Raw genomic sequence first — 27,510 nt, forward strand, 5'->3', positions numbered from 1 at the left:
AATTATTGAAAAATATAAAATGCTAAGGTTCACAGAGGCAAGGGGAAATACAGGGTAAGTGGAACCAAATATGAGTCGTAAAATTCTGTTTACTTCCGGGAACAGTCTATTGCAGATTTTTTCTTTTGTATTCACACTGTTTTTCAGCAAAAATGTAATTGGTACGATAGCCACTCATACAAGGTTAAAAGGAGCTTTTTTTCATATTCAAAAGTTAGGTTTGTGATTATGTTGCTACCTGTTATGCCCAGGGCCGCAACTAGATGCATGATCAGCAAGCCAACACCACCTCCGAACAAAGCTTGTGATGTCAGTGAAGAAGGCCATTTCTCCTATTGCCATTGGATATATTGCAAAAAAAAGTTAGATATCGCATGCGTCGGTCTGCTGCTCACCGCCGCATTTCTGTCAGGATTTCCATTTCTCGCAGTGAGGGGCGTTGGGGAGCTCACCCAAATAATAAATTGAGATCAAATAAATTTTTAAAATTTAATTTCCATCGTATACGCCGCGCTTCCCGCTTTCTGTAGGGATTTCCATTTCTTTCAGCGAGGTGCGTTGGGGGTGCACATCGAGATAATAAATTGCGATCAATGTGCCCCCCCCCCCCCAGCACAATTTCAGTAATTCACTATTAAATATATCCATGCAGAGAATATATCTTTGAGGAATCTTTTATCGACAATGTATCTAAGTTTTATGTGTAACAGCTGCGAAAAGTCTCATTTTCAAATTATTTTTTTGCAATGCAATCAATGTACATTCAAATCGCTTTGTATTATCACATCGAAATAATATTCAAACACTTCGACCATAGGCACCAGAAACTGGGGGCTGATGCCATTTGAGCCCCTCTTCACTCCAATAACTCATGAATATACAATGCAATGTACCATTTCGCCTCCTGAGTACGGGTTTGAGTCCCTTATATACGGAATGAATGGCGATTTTCAGCTCCCTCCTTCCTCAATGTTTCCTTCATGTCGGCACCTTTGACTGGCCAAAGATGACGCAAGTGTTTGGAAATTGTGGGTTCTTGTCTTGATCTTGAAGTAGGAAATTTTGGTTTCTAAATCACATTTCTCTGGGTGCTCATACCCATTCCATAAAGTACCCCGGGCACCCACAACATCTGTCTCTGACACCACTGCAAATATCAATAGATTTTTGATTTTTTTTTTCAACTCTAAAGTAACAACTCTCAAGTAAAAAGAATGAAATCAGACCTTTAATTAGCCCATTGTATGTAACTTCATGTATGACACTCATACGGCTCCAGTCAACGATTAGTAAAAATTTCTTCTTACAACACAAGTGAATTAACATTAACAGACAATGTAAGATTATATTCAGAGGTATATTTCCTAGGTGGGGAGGGGGTATATATGCGGTCTTTTTATCCCAAGATGACAAGTTCAAGTGAAAGGGCGTAACCAAAATTTAGTACTTGGTGATCAAGAACATGAATTAGAAAGGGAGAAGGGAGGCAAGGTTTCAATAGCCCACACACAGGTGGGAAAGCTATAAATCCGCCTCTGATTATAGCATACATTTATCAGGATAATTTTAATTTTAAAAACAATTCGTATCGTAAATATAAACACTCCATAATATCTGAACCTTTATTTTCAGTGCCTTTGAGTAACATTTTATTTAAACACTTATCTAACGTGAATATGGCAATAAAAAGACAGATGATTAATAGAGTAACAAGTGATGCTATTTGAAACTATCATAATTTTTTCTTTTGTTTTAAAGATACGTAGAAGATTTCATTTATTGCAATTTAAATTGAATTGAAACAAATTAATTTAAAAAGTACTACATTATTTTTTGTCATCCGTATAATCTGTCTCTCCATTTCATGATACAACAAAAAACTCAAATAAAGAAAATTAATTATAGGCCAATTCATTCAATTGCATTAAAAGTTTTATAATTTCGGAACATTTGTTATGGGGGGAAAACTTTTAAATACACACGCAAACCAACATATCATTTTCACGTTTGGTTTTGCAATATTCCATGTTTTTGCCAACAGAAAAATGTAGACCAAGCACACCAACCTTGTACAAAAAACTTAGATGCTAATGAAAAAACTATGTGAAAATATTCAAACAAGCGAGACAAAGATATGCGATTGATTATAAACATAAGATTAATGGTTATATCTATGCGACTGACCTATAGTCGTCTTTCTTATTGGTGATTATATTGCCTTTGTCGGTGCTCCTCCTGTGGGCAATATGAAAACTTCATCGAATCGTAATTCATAAGCACTGTACATTTCTACGCTTGATCTGCGCCCAACTCCCTTCACTGTGAGAAATAGAAATCCCAACAAAAGCGGGAAGTGTGGATTATAAGGTGAAAATTAAATATTAATTTAATTGTATAAATAATTTATTAAATATTTCAGGTTCTTATGGAGATACTGCAATGGTAAATGTTGGTGACTCTCGGAGGTGGGGGGGGGGGGAAGAAACTCTCGAGCCGATAGAAATTTACCGTTAAAGATAGGCTCACTGTAATTTGGGGAACATCATACAAACCGAAATTTTTCCACATGATATTGAAATTTTATCACAGCAAAAATCAATTATTTAATATTTAAAACTTTTATAACTGAATTTTTAAATATAATTAAATTTTTGTATTTGTATTTGTATTTTTATATGCAGGTAAATTTTTAAATGTAATTGATATTGTAATTTTTATTTTGATGACCTCTCTTTCCGCAATGACAAAAAATAATTATTTTCAGTCAACTGCGTGTACACTTTTGTTCATATTTTTTATTTCGGACGTATAAGACAAAAACCTACATACAAGCTCGTGTGGAACATGTACAGTGAAGAATCGACGGTTCGACGAATTGATTCTGCGCTGTAATATATAAATTGACGTCACGACGAATTGGCACGGCGGCAAACTTGTACCGCGACGAATTGGCACTGCGACGAATTTGTACAGCGACAAATTGAGGCGCGACGAGTTGAGCCATCACTTCCTAGAGATAGAAGGCCTCTGCACTGTTTGCCATAAACGTCATTAAGACTACCTAGCAAGTTTGCCACATTTTGAAACACAGCATCCTATATTTCGTTTCTTCTTATTTTGGCGTAGAATATACCTGATTATCTCACAAATACTGCGTAGTGATTGGATGTGGGGCATAAAAATCGCCAATTCTGAATCCGATCATTTCTTTTCCTCACAACGATGATACTGGCACGAGCAGGGAATTTTTTTCCCCTGAATATTCTATAGTATTTAGGGAAAAAAATCACTTGAGCTGTTTTTCCCCCCTCAACATTTTATACCTATTGCTTTGATTGTAAAGGGGTAGGTGTATGCAAATTTGACAAAACAAACCACCTATTTTCGAATTGTTCAATTATTAAAAATAAAATTGCCTGCTTTCGAGTTTTTATTCTACTTCCATTAGAAGTATTTTTTACAATATTTTAGTGTAAACGGTGCTCTTTTCTCAAAACAACTTTATGCCAGCTGAATATTTTTTTCCAAATACCACTTGTTCAAACGTCTTGAAATATTGTTCGACTCTTGGCACTGAGGTGCTTAAGGAGGATTTTAAAAAAAAACAACTAAAAAATTATGTAAAGAAATTTTGTGGCACACACAAGATGTGGGTAAATTTTGGTGATTTTTGAAAAAGTTGCATGTTGAAGTTAATATTCGATAAACGAATAACAAGTAAAATTTTAAAATTCATTCATTCATTGCTCCATGATCTCCACTAGATAATACCTCGATGATCGTGGAGGAAGCATGGCCACCCTATCATCCGCCGCCACCGTGTACCTTTCTGATCCATAGGGAAGTGTGGGGGAAAAAAACAATGGTCAAAAGTTTAGTTGATATTTGTACTTATAGATGTCGGCACATGTCCAAACGTTTTGGCTACTTTTTGGCTAGTTTTCAAGAAAACTTTGGCTGGAAAATTTTCAATAAGTTGGAAATTCTGAATCGCTAAATCCTCACTCGTTTCCCCGTTGCTCGGGACCGCTTGTAGTGAACCTGCTTGTCAAGCAAGAGCGGACTTCAAAGGTCTGCCTGCATTCGAATTTCAAGGTTAGACGCTTTCATTAGTTTTAATAAGTCAAATTTATTTTGTTATGAAATAGTGCATAATTCAATTTTCCAGTTTAGTCAATTGTGAAAATGTCGGTTTTTCTAAATCTTGGTGTTCCCTTTACCACGTATTTAAAAATCGCTAGCATCCTAAATTCAATTTCATTATTTGCCGTGTGAAACCTTTCCCTCAACAAAAGCATGTTTACTCGCCAAAAGTACCAAAGGATGTTTAGAGGTGTCGCGAGTTCGATAGCTGGGCCGTCCTTGTCGGAATCTTTCCTGACACTGGTGCAGCAGGAACGGTGACATGATCACAAATAGATTGCTATCGCAGGGAATCGCCCGTCAGGCGAGGGGTAAGCGCACCAACCTCTCGATGAATAAAAAGAAAAGGCTGCCGTTCGGGATCGTCAATAAATTATAGATCCCCTTTCCGTATGCGGAAAATCGTCGTCGTGCGATTGAAATGCTTAGTAAACGCATGTTCAATTTATTGAATGCAGCGGTAGTGGGGATTAAATGCAATTGGTATGTCATTTGAAGGGTATCGTTCGGATATCATTAGGACGTCGAAAGGAGGTGGAAAATTTTTACTTGTTATCGAACGATATAGTAAAAAATGTATTCACTCCACAAACGCAAAGATTTTTTTTCTTAAATAATTGCATTGTAGTTATAGCTTTTCGTTTCGAAGGAGAGTATTGTACACGACAGTCTCTTTGAAATAATCCAAATCTTTTCGTAGATCGTAACGTCCAAATCGCTATTTAGAACGACAGAAGTGACGTTTATTTCTTCTCCCGGTTTTCCTAATCAGTAAACGTGAACAGTTGTGTAATTGCCATTTTGCTAGAGGGAAGTGCATGGTGTCGTTATAAGCTGCAAGCGATTGCTTTTAAGGCAACTACGTGCGGGACTTTTTGAAAACCGATTTTCACCAAACAAGTGGGGGATTTGAATCGTAAGTGTATGAAATAAGAAAATCAAGTGAGATTTCTGAAACTTTCATAGATATTCCAACTTGTCTTCAAAATTGGCTCATTTTCATTACTAAGGGGTGTACACTTGTAGCGCGTCCGTGTTTTCGAATTCTGTGAACACCACGTCGTCCGCGATTGGTTGAAAACGAATTTCAATTTTTGTAGCTTTATAAGCGGGCGATCAAGGAAAATTGTTATTTCCGATAATGGCAATCGCTAGTGATCGGGCTAATAAAATGGAGAAACGCAGTTTGTTTGCATAGCGTGTCTCCACTTTACGCGAACCGGCTATGAGAAGCGGGAAAATTCCCCGGAAAGATTCCGTGCATGTCGGACTTGGTATTTGAACTTGACTGTGAGCGATAGAACACTATTTCATTCGAAATAGATGTTTTGAGTTCACAAATGAAAATTGACAAACTTGATACTACGGTAAATTTGTAACTGGTAATTTGAAAATATTCGGGGAGAATCAGTTACATATCTTTTCCTGTTTTGCTAAGAACTTTGTATGAATATTTTTTAAATAGTTAAAACGAGGTGTATGGAAAACCAAATAAAAGTAAAACCATACGTTTTACAGTTGACATGCATTTATTATAGAATGTGAAGGGGGGTTTTTTCTATCCTCTTAATAAATCCAACATATTCCTTAAAGTCGACACTTTAATTATAAATAATTAACTCCACCTCTTCCCCAGGCGTGTTCACTGAGCCCAGAGTGTGGGAAAAATTCGATCTCTCCCCTCCACATTTTATGGCACTTCTGGCTAATAGCTGGCCCCTCAACAAGGTGGAATTTAAAGTAACTTGCTAGGTGTCAATTCCCAATTTGTGCTAATTATTCGAGCTATTCTCGTTCCAACAGCGGAGAACTGTTTGCATTCATTAGTGCCTAAAGTAATTTACGGTTATCGCTAAGGCCCGTATGTTGTCTCCCGCAGCCTAGATATTATATATTTGGTTATTCGAGTTGACATTAATGAAGATGCATTAGTTTTGAAATATAAACTACGGGAATGTTAAAAATTTATCAAATAACGTACATAGAAACGTTAACGTTTTAATAAAAAATCTTGATTAATGACAATTCGAAGTTATTGAATTCAGATGTTTCTGATTATTCATTCCTTCATGAAATATCTTGATTTTGCTTCACTCCTGAATTTTCATTATTCCGTAATTGAAAAAGTAAATAGTTCTATATACCTTAATTTTTATCAGTAGTGTACGCGTCGCTTTACAGCGATTTACGCCGCTAGATGTGCGCCACCGGAAATGTTTTCGCGCGATTTTGACCGACTTCCTTTTTTAGCAGGATCTCTAACCAGATTACCTGTCCGATATATTTTCAGGATCTCGAACCAGATTACCTGTCCGATATATTTTCAAAATGGAGGTTTTTATGTCACTGTCGAGACGTTATCTTGACCATGGGATGTTGTCTGTGGTTATCAACTAATTTCCGATAATTACTATACGCTCTTTGGATTTGAACTCCAATGAGCGTATAGTAATTATCGGAAATTAGTTGATAACCACAGACAACATCCCATGGTCAAGATAACGTCTCGACAGTGACAAAAAAATACCTCCATTTTGAAAATATATCACAGGTAATCTGGTTCGAGATCCTGAAAATATATCGGACAGGTAATCTGGTTCGAGATCCGGCTAAAAAAGGAAGTCGGTCAAAATCGCGCGAAAACATTTCCGGTGGCGCCATCTAGCGGCGGAAATTGGCGTAAATCGCTGTAAAGCGACGCGTACACTACTTTTATCCATTTTCAAGTTTTATTTATTTTCTCAAATTTAAGATTCATTTTTCATCAATCCTAAATTTTCGTTAAATTTAGAATCAATTAATAAAATGATTATATAATTAACAAATTGGAATGAAATTCCGAATTTGACTTCCGATATCAATCCCATAATGAATAAGAATTTTAACTTGTGGAAAGTTGAAACAAATATAAGGATTGATGACAATTTAAAATGAAATTCCAAACTGCTGAAAATTTCTATTTAATAGAAAACTAGATTCACGAAACGCCAGTGAAATTAAATCTCAGATTTAATGAAAAATTATTTCTCGATCGATGAAATATCTAACGAATATTCGGAATTAGAGCCCAATTCAGAAATTCAATATTTCAATTTTTACAGAAAAACATTTTTTAATAGCCTACGAATTCTGGATACGTAAAAATTATGAATTAGTTTCCTAATTTTGAATTGTCATTATCACAATTGGCGAAAATTCGGAGTTTCAATGGAAATCCCGAAATCCCATAATGAAAATTTAGAGCTATTGTATTTTTAAGCTTTACTTTTCATTATTTAATAAAAATTCAAAAATATTCAGGAATTAAACGACGAGTTTATGTAAATAAAATCGTTGGCCCGCCGACGATACTTTTATCCAATTGCGTCGTGTCTGGCACGCTCGCCTTATAAATGGGCTCAGGAGGAATTTCCAACTAGATGTCCGACCGACGATGTGAATCTTGGTTTTATTTGGAATTTTTTGTTTTAAATGTTCTCTTAAACTGTTCGATATGTCGAACGAATTTGACAGCATCAAAATCATGTGCAAAAATTTTTCTTGGTTTTACTCTCGTTTACTATGAAAAATATTTTTGAATAAACGTAGTTATAATTCAACGAATCTAAGAACACTGGCGTTTTGTCCGCCACTTTCTGTTTTTAAGAAATTCATTATCCCGTGAAGAATCTGATCGGTGAATTGAAGCCATGAATAGATTTTGAAATAATATGCGGAATCTAAACTTTCGATTCATTACATGTGGCTGGGAACGAAACCAAATCGATGAATGTTTTGAGAATGAGATGCATTGCTCAGTGTAAAAGCCAAATCTATCTTCGGCATTCTTACGCTTTTTCTTCTGGAGTCAGATATACAATATTGAGTACAGCAGCGGAAATCCGGCTCGCAATATGAGCACCTTTTCTGCACGAGTAAACCACACCCACTACCTTATTTGGAAACCGGGATGCACAGTGTTCGCACCCTTACGCCATTGTACCAATAACCGCAGTTAATTTGAATAGTCGGAACATAGTTTAACTTTTAAATGATCAGTTTTAAGGTAAACAATATTCTGAAATATATATGGCAATTTTTTAGAATACGTGAATTTGAAAATTCAAATTTTTTCACAGGTGCAAAATATCTAATTCTCAACATATGAACTTGGTTTATTGCACAGCTAACGTTATTTGGAACTGTCTAATAATTTTAATGTTTTAGTTCGAGAAATTTTAATTTCGCTTTCTGGAAATTGAACCCCCAAGAGGTCTGAAGAATTATCGGACGAATCGTCGAACAATTTTCAGATTACCAAATCCGCGGGTAATGGTTAGTCGAATCCAATTTAAACAAATCTTTTACAGCGAAAATCTAGTTTTAACGAACACTTCTGATCCCTGAAATAAGTTTACATAGGAACAATGCAAACAACCTGAAATTCCTTTTTTCATAACGAAATTTCATTATAACGAAGTGATTTCTCTAGTCTCCGAGTTCGTTATAACGGGATTCGACTGGTTGATAATTTATACAAATTTATTTTCTTATAGGAGTTACTACTTCAGCAAATTGTAAAGTTTTTCACTTAATCCGGAATTACACTATGCAAGTTTTGTGAAAGCTCTTCGATAAAACTCGGGAAAATCAACCAATAAGATCACCGATTGCATTTGCTCGAATGTAACCGATGTGCTTACTGGTTTTTTCAGCTTTATAAGACCTTATCAATTTTTTTTCTTTAAGGCGTAATCCCGGCCTTAGCCTCTTACCTTAAACTTCCTATTTATAACTAAACGCAAATTGACTCGTGCAGGCTCGAATTGGCGGAGCGCGATGACGTCAACACGCGCATATCGGAACTGTTAATCTATGAACTCTCGATGCATGCTGAACTGACGAGCCTTTTTCGAAAGGAATATTTCTGGGGGCCCGGAACCTTGGCATTACGAAGGCTCCTGGCGCAATGAAATTTGACTTTAAAATAATGTGGCTTCATTTCAAGGTACGGGAATGCTGAATATTTTAAATTTACCGTATATGAAAACGAACGCAAATAAAATTGATAATTCTGAATTAGTGAATAATCAAACTATAATTGGGAAATTATCCATTTTCTAAAGTCCTTTGCATTTTCATCAACTTGATGAAAAATCGAAGTGAATTTCCGAAATTAAAAGAACTAAAGGTACAAAAATTGAACTACGTACGTAAACTGATCAAAGCTGAAGATGGATAAAAATTAACGCAAATTTAAGATGTGTAATTTTCATAAATCCTGAATTTTCATGCAATTTAAGGAAATTCAAGATTTAAAATTCATTAGATTTGTATTAAGCGATGACTTTCAATTGGCTCAATTTTCAACCTTAAAAAATAAATTGAAAAATAAGATTCAGCAATTGAAATAATTAAGTGTTTACGTATATAACGTTGATATTAAACTATTCATAAGACAATGCGAACTCCATCAAAATGCGGTTTGTTTTAAAAACCCCTACAGAGAACGAAGAATCGTGTATGTGGGACACGAAAATCTGCGGCTAAACATCAGCGCTAACGAGTGCGCGCGATTAGCGAAGTGTCGCCTCGTCTCAATTTGCGCTGTCCTTTTTGATTTCCTATGGTGGCAAAACAGTGCTGCCCTGCGTCATGTCGCGAACGCTGCATAATTTGCGCTTAGCATTAGTCCTACATATATGGGACGAGTAGGGATTTTCGGCCCCTGAGTATTTTCATGTCCAGTACGGTTTCAACTGGGTCCTTGAAGATTTCGGCCCAGTGACCTAGCCTCTTGAAGGGGCATGCCCACTTGGTAAGTGATCATGTATAAAAGTTTACTATATAATCGTGCAGTCATAATTATGCTGCGGCAACTGGGACATTGCCCTGGGCGAAATGGGGCCCCACAAATTTCTTGTGTAATAACCCTTTAAAGAGAATTCCCAAGGAAAAGTTTCTACGAAAAGGCACACTACGGCAGTGCGGTCATGGGTCTTTTCATCCCAAGTACCATGGGCGGAGATGAGACTGGAACCCCTAGTCATGAATAGAGCCTACTGATGCAATTATGATCGTGCCCCCTTAACTGACGTCTCTTCGGCTACGTTAAGCACACATCCTGGATCAGGGCCCCTAGGCCAGGATCTTTTCACGTTTTTCCTATGAATTTATGGCATGGAAAAACAAATTCACCCAGGGCTGGAGCCTTGTCAGTCATACCGTTGTGGAGGCCATGAATCTAGATCCATGGGCTATCGGGGCAAGATTTTTGCGATTCTCTAAGTTTTTGTGTAAAGTTACGTTTTACTAGGGGCTCTGCCAACTGTGGCACACCCCCTTACTCTTCACAACATATCTTGTTTATTTCTTCATCAGTACTATGAAGTGGTGTGAACAGCTTACTGACGAGTTTTACAATAAAGGAAAAAACGTGGTTTGAAGTACTCCCAGAAAACTTTTCTACATGGCGAGTCTCCATAATGGAGCTCTGTTAGACCAGTTCTTTTTATTCATTTTACCAACTAAATTCCAAGCCCCAAATCGGGTCCCGGGTCTTCAATTCGTAGAATTTTAGAATGCAATTTCTGCAGGGCCCCCAAATAAAACGTCCACTACCACATGCGGCCCCCGACTTGAAGCTTGGACATCCCCTCTGAGTGCCATGAAATATACACCAAAAAACATTTTAAAAACGAATAAAATCCAGGGTTTCCAACGTAATTCGCTAATTTTTATTGTGCCCCAGACTGGATATATCTTGGGCTTCGGCTATTGCAAATTTTTCAGTGTTAACCCATTCAAGTCGACTTGGTTTTTTTTATTTCTAAAAATTAGTGGAACCACTCCTACTTTATTGTCAACGAAAATTTTTAAAATTGGAATAGCAAATTCTTGCCAACCGGCGTCAATAGATAAAACAGCAAGAAAACGAGATCCGTCAAAGGCCCTTGGGAATGAAACCTTAACTTCCCTATGATAAGTGTGCAATGCCACGTCCTGGGTATATATCCCGACCTTGTTATCGCTTATAAGATTTTACTTCAAGTTACAAAATAAGTAAAATACTTGTTTGCGCAAAGCAATCTTTTCTGCACTCAGGGGCAGAAAACAAATCCATAAATTATATTTAAGGACTTTTAAACCCTATGTCTGCCCAAAATTCAACCTAGCAAAGCAGACATTGTAAAAATATTAATTTACTCGAATTTAATGTCAAATAAAACAAACAGCAGAATGGATAAGTTTTCAAATTTTAATTTCTTGTGAACATTCTAATTGATCTAGTCCTAAAATTCTTCTCACAAGATGTTTTGACTAAATCAAATTTTATATTTGAATTCGTGTGCCGCAGGATAGACACTTCTCGAAATAAAACAAAGCGGAACTGGCGACATATGTACGTCGCTGGTTTTACATTGTAATGACGTAAAATGTAAATAACCCCCAAGCTCGATTTGTGAGGGTGAAATCCTTTTACATGTTTTCAAAAATTTCCCGGTATTAAACTGATAACTCAATCATTACTATGCACACGTCGACACAAATATGCCATTTCTACGCCTCGTATTGTGCTACTGAGGATAGGTGTAAATTTATTGGTAAGATAGGGAGGGCTCAAGAACAGGGTCAGTTATGCTGGGGCAACCGGGACAAGTCTCCAAGTTTTTTTTAAAGCCTTTCAAGAGGGCCCCCAAGGAAAAGTCTGCCCCGAGAAGGCACACTGCGGCCCCTGTTGAAGGCTAATACCATAAGCAAAGTTGTCCTTTCCAGGTTTTTCATTGGCGGCGGGACTTTTTTTAAGTCAACGTGCTGTCCAAAGGTCCTTTTCAATTGTCAGCGTTTAGCCCTATTCAATATCTTACCAAAAGCCTGTACGTGAGTTCAAGCAACTAATTTGGATGTATCGATGCTAATTCAACTACACATCAGAAAAATTGGTATTAATAGAAACTAAGTAAAGGGAAAATTTATATAGCTGCGATTTTTCTCCCTGCTCTAGCTGTGGTCATAACGACGGAGTTGCGAGGTCCCGGGTTCGAACCCCACCGTTGCCAGTGGTGGTCGGCTGAAGTTGGTTTTCTGTGGTTCCTAACTTCAAGGCGTGAATGCGAGCCGATCTCCCCTTTGAAAAGGTCTCGCAACAGACCTACGAACAGTATAAATGTAATTCAATCGTAACGCATCACTCCTTCTGAAATATAGATGGTAACCTACACTTGCGGTCAACTCACTCTGTAGTAAATCGCCCATAGATGGTGATAGACGTGAGTTAAGCTCGGTTTGAACGAGCTATACTCCCTTAGTATAAGAAACAGTTGAGTACACTTCATTTTCCATAAGCGGGGGTAGATTTTTGCGAAAATTTTGAATCCTGAAAGCAGTTTGTTTTGCCAACTGCGTATTAACCAAATTTCATTAATTCAATTTGTAATTTTTCTTTTGAATATTAGATTTTCCCATGTCATTCATATAGTAAATTCTTTTGTTTTAATTGTATGATCATCTTGAATTGCCTTTATTTCTTGGCATAAAGTCACCGCGTTGGCGCTGATCCATTTCTGCTTGTGGAAAATTAACCCGATAAACAGTTTAGATGCTGGTGGTTGTTAGTTTTGCCATCCCCGATTTGTTCTATTTATGTATTTTCACCTGTTTGTATAGTGATATTTTAATAGTTATACAAAATATCGCTCAATTTCTGAACTTCCTTGAGACAATTTCCTGTTGCCAAACCGGAAATGTCAAGATATGCTCGAAGCTCCTAGATTTATCTAGGTCTACAGTCGGTGGTGCCAAAACAATTTTTGAGTCGTATCTGTAAAACTGGAGTTGGATTTTAGGCTCAATAAGAGCTCTGATCTGGTTAGCCTGTATCTCTGCTTGTAAATACATGTGAAAATTGCTGTTCTGTAAATTTAAGTCCTGAAAAGTGTTTTCCATCCTCTGCTTATTTTTGACTCTAAATTATCCGGAATAATATTCTTTCACAGAAAATCAAATTTCTTGAACAAAGAAATACAGTACTCTATAATGTAGCCGTGATCCTGGACGCTGATCCTATCGGTCTATTCCGCAGTTTTTAGTGTTTTCAAGCCTAGAAGACGCATGTCGCTATAGCTGTGAGCAGAAGCTTGTATTTGTGGAACAGCTACTGTATAGTTATCTCCCCCCCCCCTTTTCCCAACATGTTGGCATTTTTATTCAGGCGAGGAAAACTCCCGAGTGCATGAAGAGTCTGGATGGATGTCTTGCAAAAGAAAATCGCCAGAAACGCTACTAGGGCTGTTAAATGATAAACATGACTATAACAAACCAACATTCTTGGACTAGGATCCGGATTAAAAATAAACCTAGAGTTAATGAGGGATCGAGATTGAAAATAACATCCTAGATCATACGGATTGGATAACCAGGATCCTCTTCTGAATAATAAAAGGGTGGGGCAAAACCAGGTTCAATAAGATTTTGGGTTTATATAAAAGATAATGTAACGGCTAGTATGCAGTAATGAATTGAGTCGCCTTTAGGCATTGCTGTCGTAACATAGGCCCACCCGGGCACTTCAAGAAGAGCTAGTTTTCCCAGTTTATCAGATGGGGTCTCAAATTACGTGGTCAGGGGACCCATGATGCTCTTAAGATGGCCGTGCCTCTAGGGGCGATGTCACCTTCAGGTGATTACCAACAGTAAAAAATAGCAACACGAAGGAAATAATGGCGGATAATATACATTGCTACGTGTTTATGGGCATTGCATAATTTGTGTGTATATTTATAATTTTTGTATTTTTAAATAGGTTACTGTATTTTTGAAACCCGACATCTGTATTTGTTGAAAGCATCTTTTTCTCACCACCTTGTTGGTAATTTTTGCCTGTTGTGGCGTTTTATTTGTATAAAAAGGAAATGCCTTCAGCACACTGTTACATGGATGGGCTAAAGTTGGTGGTGCAAATCGCATTAGCACTTCTGGGCTTCGAATTGTTTAAAACTTGGAAGGAAAAAATTAAGTTTGTGTAAAAAAAAAATATTAGTCTGTCTCTAAATTATCCAATCCAAAATTTTAACATGGGGGAACCTATGGCACCAGTTCTATTGAAAAATTTCTCAATGAATATTGACTTGCACCACTGGTTTTAATCGGTTCATATGGAAGGAGTCTTGAATGTCTTGTTTCTATTTCATTAATTTTTTTAATAAATTTCGTGTTAATTGTATTTCTAGAAGGTAGTCATTTTCGTACTTCAAATTTCATAAATAAAAATCCCATATTTTTAATTTCCGAATTTCAACTTTGATGGCCGCTGTGGTGGTCGAGTGGTTATAGTGCCGGACTCGTGATGCGAGGATCCGGGTTCGAACCCCACAGTGGTGGTCGGCTGAAGTTGGTTTTCTGTGGTTCCCAACTTCAAGGCGCAAATGCGAGCCGATCTCCCCGTTAAAGTCTCGCCACAGAGAGCAACAGTCCTACAACGATAAATCGTTCAATCATAACACTTCACTCATAGTTAGAAAAACTGGGGCAGATGACAGCACTACACATAACAAGCATTACACAGAAACAAACTTTACGTCAGGTTGCACTACACGCACATTCCCGCATGTACCGATTCATTGGGGGGTTTCGCGGGGGGGGGGGGGTGCATGTGTGGTGTAGCAGTAGTAGGTAGGGCCTCCAAAAAATGGCTCGGGGATCCATGATGTTCTTAAGTCAGCCACCTCGTTGGGCAATTTGCTTGTTGTGGCGTTGTATTTGTATTAGGGAAAAGTGGTTCACACCAATGTTGAGCATTAATGTGTATGCAGTGGCGGATTACCGCACAGGCGCATGAGGCGCGCGCCTGGGGCCTCGGCAGAGCGGGGGGCCTCCAAATAGTCGATAATACGACAGCTTTGGTGTAAGCTTTTGTATACCGTATAATGGATGGCAAGATGGCTATCGGCAAGCGGCGACATCGACAGGAAGAGACACTCGTACTAATTAAAATGAATGTAGTAGAGCTCTTATTGTGATTTTGTCTCACTTGTTTGAATGAAATACTATAAGCTGGTTCAAACAACATATACATTTGCAATCTATGACTGGAACCATACGACCATACGACAAAAAAAAAGTGGGGTTTGAAATGAATGCTGAATCACATGCATTCTGAATCACGTGATTTTTCTGTTTCTCTTTTAACACTCCCTCCCCGGCTGCAAAAAATCAAGGGGGTTTCTTTTCCTTCTAAAAAAAAGAGCTACATTTTTGGATTGGTCAAGGAGGCTTGGGTAGACAACATCTTTGTGTCAGACCGAAAAGTGTTTATTGTTAATGTAATTGTAATGTGTGTTATTGTAATGAAAAAAATTTTCATGCCGATCCTCAAGATTTCCTTTAGGATTTAGATTGCAGAATCTCCAAAAATAACGGTAAGCAAAACTAAAAATATATAAATTATCTGATAAATTTTTATTTGAGCATTTCAATTCAACTACAGTAGTCTCTCGAGAATTCGGTCGTGCTCTAATCCAGTAGTCCAGGATATTTAGGTGGTGTGGTGTCACTTTTCTCCTGATGCCTTAACCCCTTAACACGTTCTAATATTTCTTAATTGCTGATCAAGTCCTGACTATGTCTTTGCACGAAATTTCATATATTATTTCAATGGGTTTCTTCAAAGTTAATCCAGCAATTTCGGTAAAATCTGGCACACCGTGGTCTAATACGTACCGGATTAGCGAGAGTCTACTGCAGGGGTCTTCAACCTTTGAGGCATAGCAGGCCATATTGAAACATTTTATAAAGTACGCGGGCCACAATGTTATACTGTGGCATTTTTCGTTATTAAACGAAACGGGGACGGGCATAATATAGAAGATTTTTATTCACTCTGAATACAAATAATACAAAGGCAAAGGCCACAACAGGCAGAGTGCCCAACGAGGTGGCTGAAAGAGAAAATAATAATAATTTATATAATAGTAAAAATAAAATAGAATTAACAAATAAAAAATAATTTCTAAAAAAAATTTTTTAAATAATTTCTTTCATTGACAATAATTTTAATTCAATCTGAAATAATTTCTTTCATTAAATTTAATTCATTCTGAACTAATTTCTTCCATTAAAAATATAATTCTTATATTTACTCTGATATAATTTCTTCCCTCTATTGAAGAAATGTTTTTCTATTAAATATTATCAGTATCTTTATATCAAATATATTATATTTGAGATATTATCAAATCTTTATTAATCAGTAATTCAAAAAGAAATTAAATTACTAAAACTATGACGGATCTCCATTTTTGCCGTGTGGCTGAAGGCACCAGGACGGACATCTTAGATTACTAAAAATATGATGCAGAATTTTACTGTGTTTTTTTTAATGGGAGTGATTATTTTTCATCTAGTACCAGAGAATATCATTATATTTCCTTATCTTATTTTTGTGTTTATGGTTTTGGTGATGCAAAAATAAAAAAAAAGTTATGATTTTCATAATATTGTTCATTTTAGTGAACCATCTCGTTCTTATTAGGGCCAAAAGGGTGCAGTGGTGGATAAACGCAAATTTGTGGGTGGGGGCGGTGGTTGTGACCATGTGTTAAATTTTTCAGGACGGTTCTGATTTTTTTTGGAAAAAATTCTGAATTTTCCCCCTTTTTAAGCAAATTTATTTTCTTGGTTTGTTATTCAGTCAAAAACGTAGAAAACATTTTTTTTTCCATTTAATTTTTCTGCTCTCGGAGGGGGGGGGACAGCCCCTACCTTTAATCCGCCCCTGATAGGGGGGCCTCCAGATCAGGTTGCGCCTGGGGCCTCCCAAAATCATGATCCGCCACTGTGTGTATGTTAATCCTTTCCATTTAGTAATTTCAGCTTTTCAGTGGACTTACTAAAAAGAATTAACAGTATTTTGTTTTATAGATGTCTGAACCAGGTAAAGACACTGAACAGGAAGATATGCCAAGAAGTCTGACACCTTCACCTGTATCATTTCAAGGCCCAAGCGAGGTATGACAAATCTTGCACAAAATATCTTAAACTTAATCAGTTTGAGAAAATTAATTTAAATCATTAGGAATGTATATTTAAAGCAATTTCTCGTACAATTAAACTTTACTGAATAAACTTACAAACTGAAATATATATGTATATATGTATGTGTATATGTGTGTATATATAATTTTTTTTTCTAATAGTAATACCATGCATGCTCAACATGTGGCCCGTGACTCCAAATCTTATTAAAATAAACTTTCTGAGCACCTTAACAGATCACTTAAGGGACCCGCAACGTATTCAAGATCAGTATTGAGATCCCAGCACAATCCTAGATGAGTTAGGTGGCCTGCTGCACTTTTACAGGTGTAATCACTTGTGAAGCTGAACCGCGGGTCTCTTCACTAAATTGACGTGCAGTATATTTGAATATTATCGAGAGCTGCAGTACAGTTCCAGATCACGTGGTCAGCAGTACATGCCAAAATCGCAACGAGTAGCCTACTCTTGAGAATGATCTGGAACACTTGCAGGTCACAAGTGATTCGCGACACAATTATACATCACTAACGTGACATGCAGCGTTAAATATACGTAGACTACTCAAGTGGCCCACGTCTTTTTCCAATGAATGAAGTGACCTACATTCTCCAAGGTTGAGCATCCTTTTTGTGTAGGCTCTATAGCATTTTTATTTCTTTTATAGATGTCGAAGCCAGATGACTCTGAAGAGGAAAGGATGTCAATAAGTTCGACATCCGCTTCATCCGAGGTAAGACATATATATTTTTACACCAATTATTCAAATTAAATTTTGGAAAATTTAAATACATTCCTTATTGAATAAATTTAATCGTTTAAAATAAATGTTTTTCGAAGTTATTTACCCAATATAAATCGGCTTTAATGAATATACTAATCAATTCCCTAACATGTAAAAAATTCCCTATTTCTAATTGGTATGGTCATGCATGCTATACCTATGAATAGATATGACCCGTTACCTCAAGCCTATGTTTTTATAAAATTTCTGAGCACATTTACAGATTACTTGAGCAACCCGCAGCTTATTTTCCCTTGTGCCACAATTATCCACGGACGGAGAATTGTAGCCACGCACAAGTTTTTAAAGAGCGACCAGATCGGTGGTTTTTCGTGCAACTAGATCCGAACCTTCAGAGGTGTAAATATGAATTGGTTACCAAATCGTTCTTTTTGCGATTTTTCGAACTCTGCGTCATTGTCAGGACTCATTACATCGTGGGGGCCCTATGGGTGAAATGTTTTTTCTTAAGTCCCCACCTGATCATAAAAGCTTGTCTTCCACCTCAACTCTTTTTTTCGTAACTAATTCTAACCAGGTCCTCATTTTCAAGTCCCATTGCACTTGAAGCCCCCGGGCTTGGCCCGTATGAGCCTATGCGTGAAGAGTCACAATGTTTAAAGTAATTTGGAAAACGTATGTGCAGAGTTTCCTGAAAGAATATTTCAAGGTGGAAGGCTCGGGATGCACATATTTTTAAAACGCAGCAAATTCACTGACGCATATTCATGACCTGAGGAGAGCAGTATTTTATTTTATTAAAATGCTTAATGAATTTCGGATTACTTTTTTTTTTTTTAAATCTGTTGGTATATGGCAAGTCAATTTTTCAGATTTTTTTTATAATTTATCACCTTCAATGAAGATAAGATTATTGCATCAGCTATTTTAGCAAACTGATCGGTTATAAATTATAGCGTTTAGAGATAATTACCTATACTGCTTACTTAGCGCAATTTACCGAATTTTTCTTGATGGGATCTAGTTAACGCAAGTATTTACAGCTCTAATGTTTATCGAAATTAATAGTACAACTAATATCAATTGTATAAGAACTGGATAATTAAAAAATTATCCAGTTCTTATACATGTGTCCGCAGACCACTTGTATCGTCATGGTAGAACGTGTACATTGAGAATCGTTTTTGGTTTTTTGCAGCTATTTAAAAATGAAAATACTTTTTCAGAAACTCTTCAGATTACGACGCCCCCTTTTTGAAAAAAATTTTTCGATCCTCCATAATTGAAAATTAAATGACTGTCAGACAATTTTTATCAGTTTCCTGTTTTTTCCTATAGTTTCAATGTAAATAAGTTGTATGTGAATTAGTTCCAAAGATATATATTGTTAGATGCGTATTATGCATAAAAAATTCTACATGTTGCATTGTTTGAATAAGACCAATAGAACCATTATTGTGGTGATGCGATGGAAATTTGGAAAAATCTGTAGTGAAGCAATTTTTTGAACTTTAACATTCGCTGTGTCTTTTTTGAAATGAGAGCGAACAGTATTTTCGAATATCTCACTGTATTACTGTGACACTTCAAATGCGTGGCATCATTTTCGTCAGAATTTCACGTTGCACATCTGTAGTATCTCGACTCTCCACGACAAAGCCGCTGCGACACCAGCTGAGAAACTCTGCCGAAACTATAGGGAAGTGAAATGTGGAGGCGTGGGTACTTTTCAAATGTTTTATTTATGATTGACTATGAACACATCCCTTATCTGCCGGGTAGGCAGTGTCTAATTCTGTTAAGACCTGTGCTCGAAGGAACTAGGCCTTCCTTGCAATAATATACGAAACAGCTTATCCCACACTGTACATTGAATCTTGTAACCCATGATTCACCTCTACACATGGTCAATAGTGACAATCATTCCAGGTGTGTAATGCTTCTTCTAAGCTATGGATCTTCTACTCAATATTGAAATCTCGTAAGTAATGGATAATTAAAGTCCTAGTCGCCATTGTCAGAAAAACTGCGGAATGTAGAGTGTTCTGATGTGAAAAACTAAAATGTCTGCTACATGCGCGTTAAAAAGACCAAATATTTGAATTATTTACCATGCGTGTAATACATGTTCGTACGAAAATAGTTTCATTTATTGAGCACTAGCTTACCCGTCGCACGTTGCTGCGATCTCAAGAAAAATTCAAGGAAAAGGGAAAAATTCAAAAATCTGTCACTCCTTCGCAAGAGTGTACTCAACTTCCCAAAGTTCCATGGAGATCGGATGAATGGTGTAGTAATTCGTAAAGGACAGACATGCATTCGTTTTTATATAGATTAGGGATTAAAATAGTGGTCAAGTTTTACTTGCTCCATCATTTTAACAATCTTCTCTGGGTAATTTTGTTACATGCTGAGAAATATAATTCAGTGGAAGATTTTTCTTCAAGGCTTGTGCAAAAATCCCCATCTGGGAAAACGCTCGTGTGGCGTCGGCCTTGAGATTTGTATCCCCCAGACTAGAGCGGCCTGTGGCCCACAACAAGAGCAGATAACTCAACTGACCCACGGTGCATTCCCAGATTACGTGAATTCATAAATATTTGAGTGACCTGTGACTCTTCCAGATAATTCAAGTGATTTGAGACAATTGTATTTACATGACCTGCAGCATTATAAAGATTACTAAAGTGGCCCACAACGTTTCTCAATCAATGAAGTGGCCCTGAAGGTTGAGCACCTTCGGTGTAGGCTATCATTTTTACTCAATCGTCAACGAGTAAGAAAAATACCAGTAAATATTAAAATTCTTCATGTATTTTGACTAATCCTCTGAACATACTTGGTGTCAATGCACTATGAATTTTTAATATTTCCTAGTATTTGCCTTATTCGTTGTCGATTTGAATAATAGGCAGTCATCTACTCTTCCTTATGGCAGTTTTTCCTTTCTAGATGTTGAAACCAGCTGAAGTCACTGAAAAGGAAGAGATGTCAAGAGGTCCGACATTACCTTCAAGTGAGGTATGAGAAAATTAAGTCAATTTTATTCTATTAAAAATATATAAAGAATTGGATTTTGTTAATCATTTTATTTTAGAATACATAATGTATTTTACGATTGGCGAGTCAAAAAGAGATTGAACCGCTGATGTAGGGTATTGCACTTTTTCTCTTATAGCTGTTAAAACCAGATGAAGGCACTGCAGAGATAGAGATGATGTCAAGAAGTTCGACACCTTCATCCAAGGTATGACAGATTTACAACCAAATTATTGAAATTGGTTTTTAAGATTTAAACTAACAAAATTTCTTTCATGTATTCTAACTGATCAACACAATTCATGGTTTTTCAAAGTTACTCAAAGGGGATTTATATTTAATAAACTAAACTCCCTAACATAGAAATATGGAATAAATTTTTTTCAATAGAAATCAGTGTGACCATGCGTGCTCAACCTGTGGCCCTTAGAGCCACCTGATGTGACTAAAAGCCTGATTTGTTACAAACGAATTTTCGTTTTTCGGCACATTTAGATTACTCAATGGATCCGAATCTCATTTGGGCGGATGCCACAACACAATTATCCACGGGCAGGGCCGTCTTAAGAGCATCATGGGCCCCCGGGCCAAGTGGTTTTTCTGAGGCCCTACTAGGCAAATTCTCGAACATTTCAAAAAGATCTCATTTTTGTGAGGCCCCTCTTCTCTTGAGGCGCCCGGGTGGGCCCATGCCTTAAGACGGCACTGTCCACGGGCTGAGAATTTTGAGGAGCGGACAGACGGGCTGGGTTTTTCGCGCAAGAACCAGTTTTAATCAGATCCTAACTAAGGTAACCTTCCGAGAGAAGTGGGATATGTGTTGGCTACCATCGTTATCTTTCTGCGATCTATCGAACTCTGCGTCTTTGTTGGGACACGTTTTGTTGTAATCCCATTACATCGTGGGCCTATGAGTGAATTTTTTTCCGAAGCCCACCGCTTGTCTGCAATGTGACAAGCTCATACGTTTTCGTAATCTATTTCAACCAGATAATTTTCAAATAGTCCTTCTGCACTTACAGCCCCCAGGCCTTGCCCATGTGAGCCTTTGCGTGAGGACACTGTCTTTTTGAAAACTGTCGAATAACCCGGAAAAAGTACGCAGTTTTCGGACTGAATATTTCGAGCAATAAGGCTCGGGATGCTTAATGTGTTTAAAACAAAATTAATATGGGAGGGCAACTCCATGAAATTAACAAATTAGGGGGAAATATTAACCATTTTAAACTTTTAGCCTTCAAATTTACGGAATTTTTCCCAAAATCTGCAATCCAGTATTTCTAATGTGACTGATAATGAAGGGCAAAAAGTTCCTGACCTCTTCTACAAGGTTTTCTACGTCCATCTTGGATATTTTTTTAGATCGTTTTCATGCACCCACGAATGTAAGGAGCCAGTGTTCTAGCTTGGAACAAATGGTATCTGTTTTTAAACTATGCTGGGCCTAATGAAGTTCCTGGCAAGGGAGTCGTCAGAACATCCCATGTTGGCCCGGCTATAAATAATAGATCACTGAATTGAATTAATGCCGTTAATATCTTTCTTTTTAATTATGAATTAGTTTGTGGATTAGATGGAGGAACTCCAACCCCATCCATTTCGTGTAAGGGCGGGATTACACTAGAAAAGTTTTGCATGTCTTTTTATAAAACTTGAAACCAATAACCTTATTTGTTGGATTTTTCATTCTAGAAGAGGCAACCGATATTACCTCATTGACTGCCTTAGTTTTACAAAAGGACTCGTACCGAACTTTTCCAGTGTAATCCCGGCCCAAGACAATGTTTGACAATTTCCTGTCAAGTAAAAGTGACTCCAATTAAAATCTGACCACCCACATCGGAGATGAATTGCCGGATTTTGAAAAAGATTTCGATCATCCATGTTTTGAGCGCTCGTATCACCACCTCATCGCTCTAAAAACCTTTTTTCAGTGATGGAGGAACGCGAAACACTCCCGTCCAGAGCATCGCTGCGGTCTGCATAGTGTGGCCGCGCCAGCTTTTTCACCTCAAAGGCTTCTGGTAAAATCCCCATCCGGGAAGACTAGTGTGGCATCAACCTTGAAAATTCAGAATCTGCCCGAAATCCCACGAGCGTCCTGTGGCACATTTACAGATCACTGGAGTGCCCACATTGCAGTTTCACATCACTTCAGCATATTCAAAAATGGAGCTACAAAACAGTTCCAGCCCACTTGGGCTACCCGCCATACGTATTGAGACAGCCTGAGACCCAGGATAGTCGCAGCTCATTCAAGATTTTCGGCATATTTACATATCACTTAAGGGATGCGAAGCCTTCACCGAGGGTTATTTAAGTGGCCTATAGCATGTTACTAAACTAACCCACGGTGCATTCCCAGAATACTTGCGTGGCGAATTCATAAATATTTGAGTGACCTGTGACACTTCCAGATAATTCTAGTTATTTGCGATACAATTGCATCATTACATGCAACGTTATAAAGATTACTCAAGTGGCCCACAATGTACATACACACATTAATCAATGAAGTGACCCACACAAGGTTGAGCACCCTTGGTGTGTATGCTATAGCATTTTTATTTCTTTATAGATGTCTAAACCAGATGAAGAGATGTCAAGTGGGACACCTTCACCCAAGGTAAGACAAATACATTTACATCCAAATAAAATTTCAAAAAATTTAAATGGATTTACAAAATTCTGATTCTTAATAAATTCTGTTGATAAGTGTTTCAGTTATTTACAAATATAAATTAGCTTCAATGAATAACTCCTTTAACGTGAAATACAAATACGACGTTATAAAAATGCCCATAATAAATAGTCATGACAATGTTATTGAAAAAATTTGACAATATAGTGGCCATGTGTGCTCAACCATTGGCCCTTGGAGTCACTTGATGTGACGTCGAACCTAATTTTATAAACATGTTATTTCTGAGCACACTTACAGATCACGTAAAGGACCTACAGTTTATTTGGACGGATGTTAGAAGAGCACAATTATCAACGGTCGAAAGATACAAGCCACGCCCAAGAATTTTTGAGAAGCGGCCACACAGGCGGTGCTTTTCGCGGATCAACCAGTTTCAATCGGATGTTTACTGGTAACCTTCTGAGAGGAGTGGATGAGTGTTGGCATTATCGTTTTCTTTTTGCGGTTTTTCTAACACTGCGTCATTTTCAGGACACGATTGTCGTAAACACATTACATCGTGAGCCATACGGATAAAATTTTGTTCAGCGCCCCTCACACCTGATAATAAATGCTTGTCTTCCATTTGACAAGCTCACTTTTTCGTAATTAATTTCAACTAGAACCGCATTTGCAATTAGTCCGTCACGCTTGAAGGGTCCCCGGTCTTGCCTATGTGTGAAGATGGAACTCTTTCTGAAAACTGCTCGTACTGTTCCGGGTTAGTTGCATCAGTTTTCGAAAGAATATTAACTGTAATTTTCGATGCATATTTTAAACTCAACAAATTGACTGGTCATGAATCAGATCTCTCACCCCAGAGTTGAAATTAGTCACATTTCATTGAATTATATTTAAATTTAAACCTTCGAATTTGTGGTATGTTTACCTACCTTTTCTCTAAAAAAAATCTGCTAATAAAGGGCAAAAAGTGCAGGACCTTTTTTTTTTTTTCAACTAGTTTTTCAATGTCCATCTTGAACATGTTCTAAAAACATTTTCATGGGACCCCCCACAATCGTGGGGCAGGCAGAGCTCTATTGAAAGACTGTTGGTTCCAAGCTAAACTATGGAGGGGCTATGAAATTCTTCACAGGAGGTCAGTCAAAACAGCCCATGTCAGCCGGGCTATAGATTTGGTGGAGTCCTGCGATATCATTTGGAAATCAATTTCCTAAACTCTTTTTAATAAGTTAGTCTGTTACTTGCTGAATTAAGGGGGCAACTGCGAGCGCGCATTCCTCTTGCATAAGGCAATGTCTGACGAAATTTCCCGTGGATTGAAAAACACTAGTAAAAGTAAATCCTTCGACAGCGATGAAACAAATCTTAAAATGAAAAACATTACGCCTAATTTAAATAAATCTATCGTCAGTGTTCTGAGCGCTAGCGAGTCATGCATTAATGCACCATATCTCGCAAAATACCTGTGACGTGATCGTGGAGCAAGGAATCAAATTGCCCATCCGGGGCATTGCGTGGCTGCGGCAGCTTTCTATCCATCAAGACGAGCATAAAAATTCCCATCTGGAAAGACGCTCTTGTGACATCAGCCTTTATGTATTCAGTCAATTGGCACATTCCCCCCCCCCCCCAAAATGACTAGTGGCCTGTTGCACGTTTATAGATCACTTCAAGTGACCCACGTTGCAGTTTCACATTTCAAGACCTGTAGCGTACTTGAAAATGGAGCTGCAGCAGTTCCAAGTCACTTGTGCGTCCCGCAATAGACTGATTCTTGAGACTCATGATAGTTGCAGATCACTCAAGGAGATCCTCGACATATTTGCATCACTTGATTAGTCCTCGGTGAAGGTTACGCATCCCTTAAGTGGCCCTCAACGTGTGCAGATTACTTGGTCCATTGCTAGATCACTTACCTAACGAATTCATAAATATTTGACCTGGGACACTTACAGATCATAAGTGATGAAATTGTCTTGAATCACTAATGTGACCTGCAGCATTAAAGATTACTCAAGTGATCTGCAGTCTGAGGTTGAGCATTCTTGGTGTAGGCTAAAGAATTTTTACGAAAAAAAACTAAGGCAAATGCCAGGAAATATTAAAATTCCAAATTTCTTTTGACACTATAGGTGTCTTCAGAGGATAAGAGTATCACACTGACAGTTTCCCACTTGGATAGAGTACTAAATCTTCAAACTCGGTTAGCGTGATACTCTTCCTCCGAAGACTACACCCACAGTGTCGAAATACATTAAAAATTTAATATTTCCTCGTATTTGTCTATTTGTTTGAAAATTAGGCAGTCATCCTAATACTGAATGTGTCTGAATGCATTAGGAATTTAATTTTTCGTCATTTGCCTTATTCAATGTAGATTTTGTTTTATTAGGCAGTCATCTGCTCTTCCGTAAAGCATTTTTATTTGTTCATAGGTTTCGCAACCAGCTGAAGTTGCTGTAAGGCAAGAGGCGGTTCCAAGAAGTCCGACGCCACCAAGCGAGGTAGGGCAGAAATTGTATTATTCAAACTGGTTGCTTATCAAGACATTGTTTGCACCAATTGAAAAATATTCCATGCTATGTATATTCCAAAATTAAGTCATGCGTTCTCCACCTGTGCGCCTTGGAGTCATGTGACCTCAGTTTTATAGATCAAGTTTCTCGGCACATTTACAGATCACTTAAGGGACCCACAGCTTATTTGGACGGATGTCACGAGCGCAATTATCCACGGACTAGGAATTCTAGCCATCGACAGTTCACTGGATTCACCCACGTTAGTTTCACATTTCAGTTCAGATACCTGCAACACTGTTCCAGATCCCTTGTGCGACCCGCAATACAAAAGAAGACTACGCCAATGATAGTTGCACTTAACTGGGGACATCCGCGGCATATTTGCATATCTTTATTTCACCCTCGGTGAACTTTCGCACCCCTTAAGTAATCGGCACGTGTTGTGGGTCACTTGAGTGAGACACTGTACATTCCCAGATCACTTACGTGGCGATTTCATAAATATTTGAGCTGCCCGTGACACTTCCAGTTATTCGCTATACAATTACATTAGTGGTGTTCATAACGCTGCAGGTCACTCAAGTGGCTCACAGCAAGTTCCCAATCAATAAAGTGGCCCTCATTCTTCACCCTTGCTGTAGACTAAAGCATTTTCATTTCTTTATAGATGTCTAAACCAGATGAAGAGATGTCAGTAAGTCCGATACCATCACCCAAGGTAATGTATATTTTTATTCAAATTGGTTTAAAGATTTCTAAATGGCAATATTCAATAAGCATGCATAATGTTTGAAGTTATTATCAAATGTAAATTAAACTTTATTGAAAGAACAAACTCGCAGACATAGAAAGGTGCTTAAGTTTTTACAATAATTGGTTCAGCCATGGATGCTGAACTTGTGGCCCTTATAATCATCTAATGACATGAAGCCCGATTTTTATAAAATAGGATTTTTCTCGGCACATTTACAGATCACCTTACACGATGCGGACGCGGGTCTGCCTCTGCTTGTCTTTGCGCTGGGGCACGTTTGCTGTCTTTTCGCCCGCATCTTTGCTCATTTTGTTTTCACTTAGTGAACGTTATAGGTGAATAGCATTTTCTAATATTACTTGAGAAGGAAATTAGACAAAAAGAGGTTCTAGCTGTACTTAATCTTGGAATTATTTCAATATATACTGCTGACAAGCATGCTGAACTTTTTCGCTGAAATGGTTTGTTTTCTGAACACTTTTAGATAAGGAACATGTTTTCAAACGTCTTGATACCCTGTGTCTAAACACTGGTGTTGCATCCTGTAAACTGTGGGGTAACTTGTTGCCAAGGTTGACTATGTGCCACTATATGGATTTTAGGACTCGATCGCTTCGTGGGAGCCTATGAACAATCTATTGGTCTTTCATGA

The 27,510-nt window shown here is 37.6% G+C and overlaps 1 protein-coding gene across 21 annotated transcripts in view; it reads left to right on the forward strand.

Moving 5' to 3' along the window:
- The first annotated feature begins 3,961 nt into the window (after nucleotides 1–3,961).
- The window catches only part of LOC149074111 (uncharacterized), a 235,467-nt gene continuing 211,918 nt past the window's right edge, over nucleotides 3,962–27,510 (forward strand). For 19 of the 21 annotated variants that reach the window (XM_089246127.1, XM_089246131.1, XM_089246138.1 and 16 more), the window contains exons 1-8: nucleotides 3,962–4,095; nucleotides 17,041–17,127; nucleotides 17,822–17,887; nucleotides 20,852–20,920; nucleotides 21,078–21,146; nucleotides 23,517–23,564; nucleotides 26,021–26,089; nucleotides 26,772–26,822. In XM_089246127.1, coding sequence (XP_089102253.1) covers nucleotides 17,041–17,127; nucleotides 17,822–17,887; nucleotides 20,852–20,920; nucleotides 21,078–21,146; nucleotides 23,517–23,564; nucleotides 26,021–26,089; nucleotides 26,772–26,822 — 459 coding nt within the window. In that variant the 5' untranslated portion in view covers nucleotides 3,962–4,095. The remainder of the gene's footprint in view (nucleotides 4,096–17,040; nucleotides 17,128–17,821; nucleotides 17,888–20,851; nucleotides 20,921–21,077; nucleotides 21,147–23,516; nucleotides 23,565–26,020; nucleotides 26,090–26,771; nucleotides 26,823–27,510) is intronic. The other 2 variants (XM_089246139.1, XM_089246146.1) reach the window with 1 other exon arrangement.

This window comes from Pholcus phalangioides, unplaced genomic scaffold (genome assembly GCF_987345545.1).
Source record: "Pholcus phalangioides strain wild (caught in Gottingen) unplaced genomic scaffold, Ppha-v1.0 ptg000017l_1, whole genome shotgun sequence".
NCBI classification, from domain to species: Eukaryota; Metazoa; Arthropoda; class Arachnida; order Araneae; family Pholcidae; genus Pholcus; species Pholcus phalangioides.